The sequence below is a fragment of the Lepisma saccharinum genome, chromosome 15, assembly GCF_977018435.1.
Source record: "Lepisma saccharinum chromosome 15, izLepSacc3.1, whole genome shotgun sequence".
In the NCBI taxonomy this organism is placed as follows: Eukaryota; Metazoa; Arthropoda; class Insecta; order Zygentoma; family Lepismatidae; genus Lepisma; species Lepisma saccharinum.
This window is the reverse complement of record NC_139243.1, coordinates 14126982-14140898: the sequence shown is the minus strand read 5'-3', so window position 1 is coordinate 14140898 and position 13917 is coordinate 14126982. Positions and strand designations below refer to the sequence as shown.

The window sequence follows — 13917 nt, the reverse complement described above, 5'->3', positions numbered from 1 at the left end:
CTTATGCATTTCCCTAACATTTTATGTTGCAATTCTAATTTTTGCGCCCGACAGTTATTGCTTAAAGGTTGATATCCCCATTTTAAGAAACCTGGCAAAACCCCCATCCTCTTACATTGTTTAAGGAAGCCTATCCTAATCAAGGTTTTATTAAGTCTTATCCTCAACTTCTCGAAACGTCGTTCACATAAGAATACATACTCACTTGCGTAAGTAGACCAATTTGAATACTCTAACGTATTTTTGTTTATTGTTAGTGAGTAAAACGCACGTAACCAATATGCTACCAGAAAACAAATATCAACTTAGCTAATAATGTCTTCAATTCTGAACAGATTTTTCAATCTTACTTGTTTATTACTTATGAGCAAGAACTTGAAGTTTTCATTTTAACGATAACACCGAAGAGTTGAGGATAGCAAAATAAAGTGTTTAAAATGTAGTTGGGTAGGTTAAGGAGGCAAGTTTTCAGTGTTTCGGAATCGCAAAATGACGCTAATTATGCTATTTTTCAGAATAGCACCGAATTTAACACTTTAAGGCAAGAATTTCCGCGAAATATACAATATAAATGGGGCATAACACTTTTTCTGTTCAAAAAGAACTACCTGAAGCACTATTCTGTCATTTGTAGTGTAGCTGGTGAAAGCTTGATTGAAAGATACTATCACACTTCATTTATTGCAGTTTGTCGCAGACATGACTGACATTGTTTAACCTCGTCCTGAAATAGAATTCACTTGGGGGATCTTCCCAGAAGGAAATTTCGTAGGAACAGGAAAATTTTCAGGGAGAAGCACCTGTTGTGTTTCAGAAAAGGGGAGGGATGTGTGTGTACACAAAATGGTATTTTGAGGTCGCAGAGGGATTTTATTTTGCATTGTTAGGGAAATGTGATATGTAGGATTGTGCAAAGGTTTGGGTGTTATCATTCAATAAACATTTCATATTTAGTAGCTGATGAGATGAAATAGTTTTCCAATTGGAAGAAATTTGGTCATTTCTCACAAAGGTAAGCCATTTTTTTTGTCATTAAAACTAAAATTTGTTTCAATTTTCAAAAACTAAAACAATGTGAAAATCTTAAGCATAGAAGGAACAGTAAAAATGCATGTAAGAATAAAACAGATTTTAAATTTATAACACCGAATTGTGCGCTAAACCACGAAAAATAGCACCGAATTGCAGTAGAAAATAACATCGATATTTAGGGAAAAATAAAACGAAAACTTCACATCCCTACTTATGAGTAGACCTCGGATTTTTAGGTTCTAAAAAGTTTGCTTTTAGGTTCCTTAAATAGGTCTAAAAATCTTGAAATAGGTCCCAAAAATTCTGAAATTGGTTTTAAAAATATTAAAAAAGGCTCAAAAAATCCTGAAGTATCGGTTCCAAAGAATTTAAATGGTACAAAATTCCTGAAAATTGCTGGTTAGGTAGATTCATTAAAAAACCATAAGAAGTTTTAGTAGGTTTATATAACAACCAAATGTTAATTTTCTAACCAAATTTTCATTTGTGTGCATAATTTTGAAAATTATCCACAAATTATTGTAGTATTATTATACTTTTGCTGTTAGCAGAAGTTGGTTGTTGGTATGAAAAATGAATTACGTATTGCTGCACAAGGACCGAACTGACGTGAAAGTGAGCAAGACCACACGTATCAGAAATTTGCACTTTGGACTGTGCAGACTGTGGCGACGATTAGAGGGGACAGTTCCCCCAATCATATTTTGCCACTTCTTACCTCCGAACTATGGCCTCTTTATGCTATGCCTTTTCTACCAAGAAAAAGTATATTGTCCTTGCCCCTTAAACGTTGGCACCCAATCGCCACTACTACAAACATTCACATAGATTTGTCAGTTGTAAAAACCTAATAAGCTAAAAAGAAAAAGTGACCCCCAAGGAGTAAGAAACAACTTTCAGTCAAAAACCCGTACCATGAAAATACTATGCTCAAGAACATGCATTTAAGTTATGAGAAATTTCACGATTGTCTATCTACCATCGCACTTTCTGTCACTGTCGCCGAATACATAAAATCAAGTATGTGCCTTGTATTTGCAACACAAGCTTAAACCTAATTCACATTTATTTCACTCTATTAACATGCATGACAGAATGTGATTAGAATGTATGGCTGCGCATGGGTAAACACTTCCTTGAAATAATTGTGTCCATCAGAGAGAAAGCGAAAGGAAATGGAACAAGATGCGAGAATATATTAGAAAAGAATAAAGAGGAAAACAAGAAAAGGAGAGGGGGAAAAAGTAAGAAGAAAATCGGGAGTGTAAGAGAGAAGGGGATGCATACGTCTTACATACACATATATACTACATATGGTCTTACATTTATACTGCCCACCCTAATCTATTAATGTACATTGATAGTATCTTCAAAAAATATTTATTTTTGACTTTTTTATCCAAAAAAAAAAATGTGTGAATACAGTTGCTTTTTTTTATTATTCAACCTGTGGTGCAACAGCCCGTAAGGTTCAGGGCCTACCTAATGACTGCCTGCTTCACTCCCACATGCCTCAGCAGAGGTTGGTGATCATCCAACCAGTTACGGAATGTTGTGTGGTCAGCACAACAAACCCCCAGTTGTTGTTGTATCTCTCCATGACTGGGCTATGCTACTCATTCATAGCTCCCCAATTTTTTTCACAATGGTGGGTGCCCATGGTCCCATGCACTGGCCAAAATCTAATGAGAAAATTTTTTACACTTACCCCAGGAAACTTGAACCACCATGCTTTCCATACCCTGAGTCCAAAACCTGATGTCTTAAACAACATGCGTACAGTGCAGGACAAAAGCATTTGCTACTAGGTAATAACAAAAGAGTATCCTGAAGCTTATGGAGATGGCCATTTTTAGGATTGCTCAGAAGAACATGTGATACTTATGGATTGATTGATTGATTGACTGATTTGGTGTTTTAAGTCCACTTTATTCACAGTAAACCTCTTCGGGACTGGACCTAGAGTTTTAATGTGGGATCCAAACCACTATGTGCCTCCACTGGATATCGAACCGGGGACCCCTTGATTACGATGCTACCACTGCACCATCGGGGAGGCCCACTTATGGATTGATAATCATTTCACTTAACTGAAAACTTTTTTTAAAAAAACATATGTCATACTAATATTTAAAATATCATAATACTTTATCCAGAATTTTGAACTCTTTGAGGTGGAGACTGAAATACAGGAGCACGTACAGGCATGTTGAGATCTCAGAAAACCTGAAATATGTGAAGCATTTGTTTTCCAATTATCGAAATTTTAAGAAGAATTTTGCCCTTTTACAATCACTTTGTTTTAATTTTTATCTGTAAATATGTAGAGAATATTTATAGAAGCAATTTGTAATTTCTATGCCATTTATGTTTGCAAGTAATTAAAATCTTGAAAGCATTGTAAAGAAAGAGAAGGGTGAACGGTAGCATGTATTTGTGCCTAATAAATTTTATTGGAGTGGACATAGTGTGGCTGAAAATGTAAGGTGGTTACAACACCTAAATCATGTTCTGAATTGTTTGAGGCATTCCCCAATTCTGACTACTGTGAATGAATTACTCTTACAAATGTTCAACCCCCAGACTGGTTCCCAGCCTTCAAGAGCCTTATGAGTGTGAGGTCATGTAAGACCAGAGGTTGAGGCCAGGTTAGGCTGGAGGTTGACCTTGAGCTGTGACACTGTGCAGTGGCATCCCTTAGTCAAATGGGCATATCTGGTCACAAGCAGATATGGATGTAGTAACTCTTGTTTACCCTACAACAGAAAGAAGAAAAAGAAGAATGAGTGAATGTAAATGTGAGAGGGAATGACAACATATTGTCATGATATGCATAAAGCTTTATGGCGAACCTAATGAAAATTTCAGCAAAAATATAAATATTTTTTGACTAAATGGTAAAAAGATATTATGTATTTATTCTTGATGGAATAATATACAGCGTGTTTCAAAAAGAATATACGTATTTTGCATGCATATATTTATTAAACTTTAAGACATACGAAGATGAAACTTGACACACATAATTACGAACCTCTCAAGTTCAGATTACAGATGTTCAATATGTCCTCCAGCAGTGACACGAACAATATCACATCAATACCCAAATTCCTCCCATACTCGGGCAAGCATGTCCTTCGTCACTGATGTTACGGCAGTACGGATCCGGTTTCAACTCTTCCAGGTTCTGTGGGAGTGGCGGTACATAAACATTGTCTTTAATGAAACCCCACAGGAAGAAGTAACAGGGTGTCAAATCCGGTGACCGTGGAGCCCAGCTGGTACATGCTAAGTCGCCAGCTCCTTGACGACCAATCCAACGGTTCGGTAAAGTTTCATTCAGATAATCATGTACTTGGCGACTCCAGTGAGGGTGTGCCCCGTCTTGTTGAAAAATGAAGTTGTCTTCGTGCAGCCTCGGAAAAAAACAGTTTTGTAACATAGAGAGATACTGCTGACCGTTAACCGTGTTTCCATCAAAGAAGAATGGGCCGTAAACAGATGATCGGGATATCGCGCAAAACACATTCACTTTGGGCGAATCTCGTACTTGTTCAATGAATGCATATGGGTTCTGTAGGCCCCAAATGCGAACATTATGTTTGTTTACCTGACCACTGACATGAAACGCAGCTTCATCACTAAACACGATGTGTTGTGCGAAAGTGTTGTCATTGTCCATAGCATCAAGAATCTCGTTACGAAATGCCACACGTTTGCGTTTGTCATCAGAACGCAGAGCTTGTAACAGCTGTACCTTGTACGACTTCATAACCAGCCGACGTCTCAAAACACGCCAAATTGTTATTGTAGGAAGTTGTAACTCCCGACTGGCACGACGAGTTGATTTTGAAGGGCTACGTTGGAAAGCAATTTGAATTCGTGCAACATTTTCTTCAGGAACACGACGGCGGCCAGGACTCTTTCCTTTACATACACATCCTGTATCTACAAACTGTCGATACCATCTGTGAATGTTCCACCCATTAGGAGGATCAATTTGGTACCTCAACCTGAAACGTCTTTGCACTGTAATCACGGAATTGCACTTCGCAAACTCGAGAACACAAAATGATTTCTGCTGCGGAGTAGCCATTTCAAACAACTGACGGTTACCAAGCAAAACAGAACACAACTGACATCTAGCGGCTATTATATAAACTAGACTATGTATTCGTTTCTCTAATAGCCGAGCCGGGGCGCAGCGATCGATAGTTTGGACAAAATTATACTTTGTAATACGTATATTCTTTTTGAAACACGCTGTACATTAAATTAGGCACACAAAAGAGGAGATGTACTACGTAGAACTTAAAGAGAAAAATGCAGGCTCGACAGGATTCCACACAGGTAAAACACCGGAAGCTAATAATCAGGCGAATCCAGGCCAGCTCGGTAGCTCAGTGATAGAGCAATGGCATGGAATGCCAGAGAGCTGGGTTCGAGTCCTGGTCGAGTATGCATTTTTTGCTGAAAGTTCTAAATAATAATATACATGTATTTACCTTTTCATAAGTACTTTACCATCAACAGTCTATTCTACTCTCCTTCCATTTCATTGATTTGCACATGTCAGTCATTCTCATTATTTACTCAGAAAGTAAAACTATAATTGTATCATATTTTTTTCAGCTACCTGATCAAGAACTATGTGGAAGAAGAGCTACAAGATGTCCCAAGGTCAGTTCCACATTTGACAGTGTCTACAGGAAACTTAAGAGAACAAGAGCAGCTAAAAGAAATTACAGAATGTATCACTAGAGAAGAATGTGAGGCTGAACCTGCACCAAAAATACTTGCTAGCAAGGCACATGTTGGTGGTTCCAAACGTAATAACATGACAAAGCAATGTATAGGCCCTGTTTCCAACAACACCTTCTCTGACAACGGAAATTTGATAATCCATGAACCACAGATGCTTTTTAATTATTCCAAGAAAACTTTTGTCCATGAAGCTGAGTGTAATACACTTATGAGTGTTCACACCAAAGAGAAACCTTTTAATTGTTCAATTTGCAAAAAGGATTTTGCCCATAAACATGGTCTTAAAGAACATGTGTTGATTCACAGAAAAGAGAAGCCTTTCGATTGTTCAATTTGCAACAAAGATTTTGTTCGGAAAGTAGACCTTCGTGTACATATGAAAGTCCACACCAAGGAGAAGCCTTTCAATTGTTCAGGTTGCAATAAATATTTTACCCGTAAAGGAGATCTTAGTAGACATATGAATATTCACTGGAAAGAGAAGCCTTTCAATTGTTCAATTTGCAACTGTAACGTGAAAGTTCGCTGAGTGCTTTTCTTTAGTTTAATTGCGGCTGGGCCTCATCGTTACAATATTTACCTTAAGGCCGGGATCTATTTTATAAGCACCTCGGTAAACGTCACAAAATCAAACGGGTGGAGGTTAACGTTGCGTTGTTCGCAACACCTCAAGTTACTATGAACTTCAGTATCCTTTGTTTTCAGGATTGTAAACAATTATAGAGGGGGGGGGTTAGCAAATGGTCGACAAAATACAAATTTGACCAAAGGAGTATTCGTAAGATCGGGTAATGTAATAACATAAATAGTACAACTATTCAGTTTCCAAAAATGCATTACGCACCGTAACCAAAACTAGCTTATGACACTCCAATATCACTACTACTACTTTCGCTATTCTACAAATATCACTAACTACGATACCTGATGTATTCTTGCGTACATGCGTCTTAACAGCATGGAGAATTGGGAAGGTAACTAGCGTTAATTATGTCAAGAAATAGGCAAGTGTCCAATTTTAATAACAATGCAACTTTTTTTTGGCGTTGAACAATCAACAATAAATTTGAAATTAACCCCTCCCTTTGTAACAGCATAAACCAGGTTAAGTCAATAATTACATTAACCAATTCAATATTTGTTTTCAAGTAGCATTACCTTAAAATATAAGTCAAGTACAAAGTTATGCCCCTTTTTAAATACGCATAAAATCGGAACACCCACACAATTTGTGCAATAAGAATTTTCACCGCATTTATCAATTAAATGCCTATGTTTTTTTAACACACAATGTTAATCAATTGTTCAACAAGACGGTTTCATTAAGAACAACGCCTAGATTCATGTGCAAAGAAACTTACAACTTTATTCAACTCCCGTTTCTATCCAAGCTTAACCTTCTTGAATTACATTGTTTAATCAAAAAACGTTTCTTACACATTTAATAACAATAACAACCAATTATGATTACTATAGATTCATAAAACTGTGGACAGTCACATTTGAAATAACGGCGCAAAGAATTTACAAAAATCTTTTGTACGAGAAAAAATGTTTCTCCCTAGATGCTCATTCCCTAACAGCGTAATTTATTGCCTTGTGCAGTTCGACAATAACTTAATCAAATCTTATTATCAAGAACAAGAAAGTAGTGGATGAGGGGGCTAAATGGCGTTGACTAAGTCTTGTCGCGATTACCTCAAGTACGGATTTGCGACGTACTTTACAAATGCCAAGCAAAGGCTTTTTTTTTCTTAGAAAAAGGAAATGTAGGGCATTGCCAAACATCAAACAGTAAGAAGCAGTTTTGCACTCGCGTGTTTCATATTATCATTTTTAACTTTTGTCCACACGTTTAAACTGGGTGACGTATACCACGGTATCGTGATGAACCATTACTTTTACGATGAGCGGTATTCAGATTGGCAATTTAGTGAGGTTTTACCAACTCTATTAACGAAAGATTTATTTTTGCAACATGACGCGCTTCGTAAGCAATTCACACAATTCGTAGTCAAATAAGAAAATCTGGTTTTTTTTTTTTTTTTGTCGCACTCCTATTCACCACAAAAATACGTCAAAATCCACTTTTGCCTACCTTGTTTTAATAGTGGCAACTTTCTCAGTCCTGGAAAAGGGACACAACTTCCTTCAATTAATGGCAGTCAAATCCACATTGATGAGTGCACGTCTCGGCTGGAATTCCGAAGTATAGTGGAACCACAAGGAAAGAAACCTTCGCAGACCCCATCGCGCTGGCGGGTGGGGGAAAAAGACAGGAGGAAGGAGCCTTCAGAGCGGCCAACGTCAGTGTTGCCAGACCTATTGATTTCTCGGTAGGATTCCATAATAAACTATTGCTATGGAACCTCCAACGGCCAGCTTAAAAACACGTTTCCTGCTCATCTTACTTGAACATGGAGGGGATATGTGGAGTGGAACTTCACTCAGCCGTGAAAAGTCCTGTTTGAACTGTGAAATTATGTCAAACGCTACTCACGGGCATTCCCGATGGCGCAATGGTATCGTCGTTGCCTTGTAATCAAGGGGTCCCGGGTTCGATACCCGGTGGAGGCACAAGTGGTTCGGATCCCACTTTAAACTGTAGGTCCAGTCCCGATTAGCCTTACTGTGCATAAAGTGGACTTAAAACACCAAATCAAAATCAAATCAAACGCTACTCAATGGACATTTCCACTCAATTTTTTTTACAACAATTTTAAAAACTACACCCTGGAAAAATGACCCCTGCAAGTCCTCGCGTTTCTCTGCGTCCAGTTTAAGGCAGAAACGAGACTTCCAAAGTTGCGAGGCTAGCGTTGCGCTGAAAACACGCCGCCGCCATGTTACTACGTCACTCCTTAGGGATAGCTCATTTGTCGTCTGCTTCGAGCGTCCAGTTCCGGATGCGTAGCCCACGGTGAGCGAACACGTGCAGCAGTTTTACAAATCTGTACCGATTTAAATAATGGAAGAAGGAGCGATAGGAGAAAGGAAAGCTATGCTTTGTAATGATCATTCTTCTATGAAATATGCGTGCTGCTCACGTGCAAGATAAATGAAAGGGTTCAGCTGTGTGTGTGTTCTCAGGCCATACGAAAAATATTGCTTATAAAATGGGTTGCTGACCAGACACTCAAAAATATTTCTTAAACTTATATTTATCGATATTTGCCGTAACCTATGTAGTGCAAAATAAGAATTTTCACATTCTTCACTTTATTTATAAAGCCTATTTAACTTTCTTTTCCATAAAGCAATTTCAGTTTGTGTTCCATTTCTGTTGCGCAAATTATGATCAAATATTTTTGTGCAGATAAGAGAAAATACACTGAGAAGATTACATTAGTTGCGCAGTACATATCTAAACTTAGTTTATGTATAATTATTACAAGGAAATAATGTGTATAACCATGGGCGTATTTAAAAGGGATCCAACGGGTCCAACCCCCCTCTTTTTTTGGTCCACTAAAATTACCATTTTCCTTGTTCTATCCGCTTGTTCATAAAAAATTCCTTCGGACTTTTTTCATTCTCTTAAATTAAAGACGTATAGGACGGGATACGGATGGGAAGGAAATTTCGTAATTCCACACACCAGATGGGACTGCAGACCAATATCTGCAATTTCCTGATAGTTTCGGAATTTCTGCGATAAGAAACTGCATTGAGACTGTCAAATCAGTTATTTTTTCCCCCTCGAATCATATTAAAGAAATTTGGCTCTTAAAAACGTAGTGACACAAGATGAACAGAAAAGTATCAATACTAAGTAGCGTGACTACAAACACACAACTTTGTCGGGTCCAACATCCCCTCCCCCCATGCTCCCCAACAAGCTTCCGGCCAGCAGTGTCCTGGATTTTCACTTACGAAATAAAGCAACCCTAATCATACCAAAAGTTGATCCATCCCTTCCCCCCGTGAACTATATATACGCCCATGTGTATAACAATATCCCATACTGAAATAGTACGATATAATTATTTTGAATTTTGTACTGCGAAAAAAGCCGCCTCATCTCGTTACCCCGAACGCATTAATTGGTTGGTTGGTTCACAACTTCACCACTAAGGATCCTATCGAGACGAGACATGGCAGCCTTGGTCTCGTTCTCGTTGAGAGTTTTAAATGTCTCATTGACAGTCTCGTCTCAATTTATAAACATCCGTCTCGGTTTGGGAGGGCAATTCTCGTTCTCGTCTCAAGTCTAGAAGAATATAGAATTAACAACGTATGCAAAGGCTTATCATTATAAATACAAAAAAACCTTTCTTAATGTTTTTTTTTACTTCTAGTTTCGACGGTACAGCCCTCGAAAACTAAATATTATCCTGCTTATATATGCAAACCAAACTGCAGATTCAGAATTACCAGGAATGAACTGGCGTTGTAATTATTATACACCAAATTCATGATTTATCTGAGGAAGTCGCATGTTCCAGGTTTGACTCTCGACCTGGGTATGACTGTTTCCTTGTGAGTGACATTTCATTGAACTGGAAATTGTTACATGGGAGGATGTTTGCTCGAGACTTTGGGGACAGCTAGGGGGATGCTTCTATTGTTAATGTTAGTGTTGCTCAAGAGACGAGGTATGTTCCGTCTCGTCTCATAAAAGGAGATGGGACAAGTGAATGTTTTCGAAATGAGATGGGACAGAAGAAAAAGTTCGTCTCTTATCCAGGTTGGGTGATACTTAGATTGTGCAGTTGGTGGTAGTGTGTGTGGGGAGGGGGGTGTAATCCTGCACCCCGACTTCGAATACTGCTTGTAGTTATTCATCTTCATTGTAGCGATTAGCCAAAACTGGGAAGAAATGTGATGTTAGAGATGACGTGTTCGCCACTCTCTTCAGAATTCTCGTCAGATCTTCCCCTGTCAAGCAGACCAAAGGGCATATGCAAGTGCATTAATTCTTAAATGTGCAGGAGGACATTTGCAAATTTAAATCAACCCAACACAGAGATTGAGGTTGATCTTGATGTAGGGGATGGCTTTATACACCCCCACAGAGCAGATCTATACATCAAATTTGATGTTGTAAAACTCGATGGAACAGATTATCCGGCAAATTCAAATATAAGATTGGTGGACAATTTTGTGCCGCATCTGTTCTCTGAAATTGAGATCAGAAAGCATGGTGTTGTTATAAACAGAGTGGATTATCCCGGCATTACCTCCACAGCTTTGGCCACACTAAAATTATCCAAAACCGAGGCTTCTTACTACAAAATAGGTGGATTTGAGGCTGGTGATAAAATTATATCTAAGAGCCACACAGTGCTGTTCCCTATGCGCCTGTTGCCAGGATTCTTCTCAGATTACAAAGATATTATGTGGAAGGGTGGTTTAAGAATCACATTTAGAAGAGCTGCCAATGATAATAATGCTTTGATGAGGTACAGCACATTAAACTCTACAGGGGAAGCTCTGCCCAATACCCTACCTGATGAAGGCAAATGCATTATTCAGACTATGGAGCTAAGAATCCCTGTTGTTGAATATGAAGCCAGTTATGCTCTTAAATACAAAGCAGATATCATAAAAAATCCACAGGTTCCTTTACAATTTTATACATATCAATGTGTACAGAAGCCTGCAACTGGTACTTATTATGAGTTTGATGCTACAAATTCATTCTCCAGTATACAATACGACATGCCGGATTTTGTGGTGGTTCTGTTTCAGACTGGAAGACACAATAATCAGGAAAAAAATTCAAGTAGATTTGATAACTGCAACATCAAGAACATATATCTTAAAAATGGCAGAAATGAGGTATTTCCTAGAGAAAATTATAATTTAGACATGTCCAAGGATGATTTCCTTAAATTATATGAAGCATTTACAGCATACAAAAGGGTCACTACTGGCAATACTGACATGTATTACACACCAGATGAATTCAAAGCACAGAGACCCATGTTTGTAATCAACACTTCAAAAAGAAAACAAGTTGTGGTTAATGACAGGACAAACATTAAAATTATCTGTGAATTCCATGAGGCATTACCTGATGACACCATATGTAGTGTTATTCTCATAGGTGAAAAATCATATGTTTATGATGTAAGAAATGAGAGAGTCACAGAGCAATTCTAGAAAAATTATATTATCTTAATACTAGATATACAAGTTGAGCCTGGTGCCCAATTGAACTTAAACCGGAAGTAAATATGTGTGGGTGTGGGTGGGTGGGTGGGTGTGTGTGTGTGTGTGTGTGTGTGTGTGTGTGTGTGTGTGTGTGTGTGTGTGTGTGTGTGTGTGTGTGTGTGTGTGTGTGTTGATACGTTTGGCCTAGTTTTGGGTGTGGGCAGAGGAAATGTCAAGAGGGGCATATTTTTAACAAATTTATGGACGGCAGTCTCACAGAAGTGCCTTTTGTAGGTGTGGACAGGTCAATCTGAGGGGGCTCATCATTTCACAGGAGCTTCCCGAGGGCATTTTTGCAAAGGTCTTGGATTGGACAGAGTTCCACACTTGAGCGAGAGGCTCATATGGGCGTGTTGAGCCTGTTTTGAGTGTAGCCAGGTCTGCTTGAGGGGGGCTCATCATTTCCGGTCCTGGTTATATCACAAATACAACTACTACCCTCTGTTTTCCTAGGCATTACACCAAACAATACGGCAAGTGATTGGAACAGAATTATGCAGATTAAGACATCGGAGTGAGACAGATTACGGATCAAATTATCGTGTTAGAATAGTAATCCCAGAGTTGGGAATCTGAAGCTATTGAATGAGGGACTCTTCTTCTAAACCTTCATTGTAAACAATGCCGTAACAGCCCACGTGGACAAATAAACTGGTACTGTGGGATATTGACTAACATTTTGCTTTTTAACCAATGCTTAAATACTTCAAAGAATGGCTTTTTGCGTACAATGTTCAGTACACATTAACAAGCTAGACTATGAGGACAAATGCCTCGGGTTAAAATCTTAAAGAAGATAGTTGTTCCAACTATTTTATCAAGTTGTATTTCACTATGAACTTCTCGATTTATCTAGAAAGGTGGAAAACTTACGAAACTTAATGCAGATATACATATTAACTTAACTGGTCTGAATCATCTTAAAACGCATGTCAAAAGCACGTGAGTATTGAATCACGTATGCTTTTTAAAACTTTCTAACCTTGTGGAAGTACGTTCGATTCCTCAGTAAGATACGTGGTACTTCTGTTAACCATTTCATCATTGCATCACTTATAGTACACGTAATTAAGAAACAGAAAAATGACGTATCTTTGCTTTATATACCGTTATGTTAATAGCCACGATGAGGATGTAGACCTGGATACACAACCTTCGAACACTCAACTCCCTCAGCTACCGTTGCGGCAATAGATACAAGTACAGTCACGGGACATGGTATTATTACAATCCATAAATGTCCGTGGCTGTACAAGACTGGAAAGAGTACACTCTGTCTTGGAAATCTGTGGAGCTAGGCCACGCATAACGGCAGAGAAAGCGAGTGGGTAGAGCAAAGCAGTGCGCAGATGCAAGCGCGTTTTCCCATCCATGCACTCTCGTCCCCTCTCACGCTTTCATTGGTCGAGTTCTCTCCACTCGTACTTGCGCAGGGGACTTGTTTTCGTTCACTTGCTCCAGATATTCCCAGGACAGTGTGTAGTAAACTATATAGATGCCAAGAATATTATTTTCTATTTTCAGCAGATATCAGATGGTCAAACGAATATTCAGATAAAATAAAAATATTTTGAAATATTACATGTTAACAAAAGTTGAAAAAATTATGCTGGTTTAGATTAGAACCAAAAATGAAAGTGTCAATAAACGGCAATGTTAGAGTTCTGCATAGGACCACTTTTATTATGTAAGACTCCAAATATAACACATGTGAAAGTATGCAATATCTACAGACCGACTGATGGATACACATGCTGACAGGCCTGCCTGGGCAATTAGAAATATTGTGTCACAGTGCAACAAGTACGTGTGCATCAGTGCTCGCTTACCAAAAAGGATAAAAATATTCTGCGAAATAGTAGAGTGCAGTTATAACATTCATTTTCTTGCTGATATCTTTCCGTGCATTCAAAATTAATGGTCATTGCATTTTGCCAAAACACGTGCATCATTAATTAATATAAT

The 13917-nt window shown here is 38.3% G+C and overlaps 1 protein-coding gene across 1 annotated transcript in view; it reads left to right on the top strand.

Moving 5' to 3' along the window:
- The window catches only part of LOC145999122 (uncharacterized), a 231159-nt gene that overhangs the window by 138117 nt on the left and 79125 nt on the right, over positions 1 to 13917 (top strand). The window contains exon 4 of the mRNA XM_083136058.1: positions 5665 to 5712. Coding sequence (XP_082992184.1) covers positions 5665 to 5712 — 48 coding nt within the window. The remainder of the gene's footprint in view (positions 1 to 5664; positions 5713 to 13917) is intronic.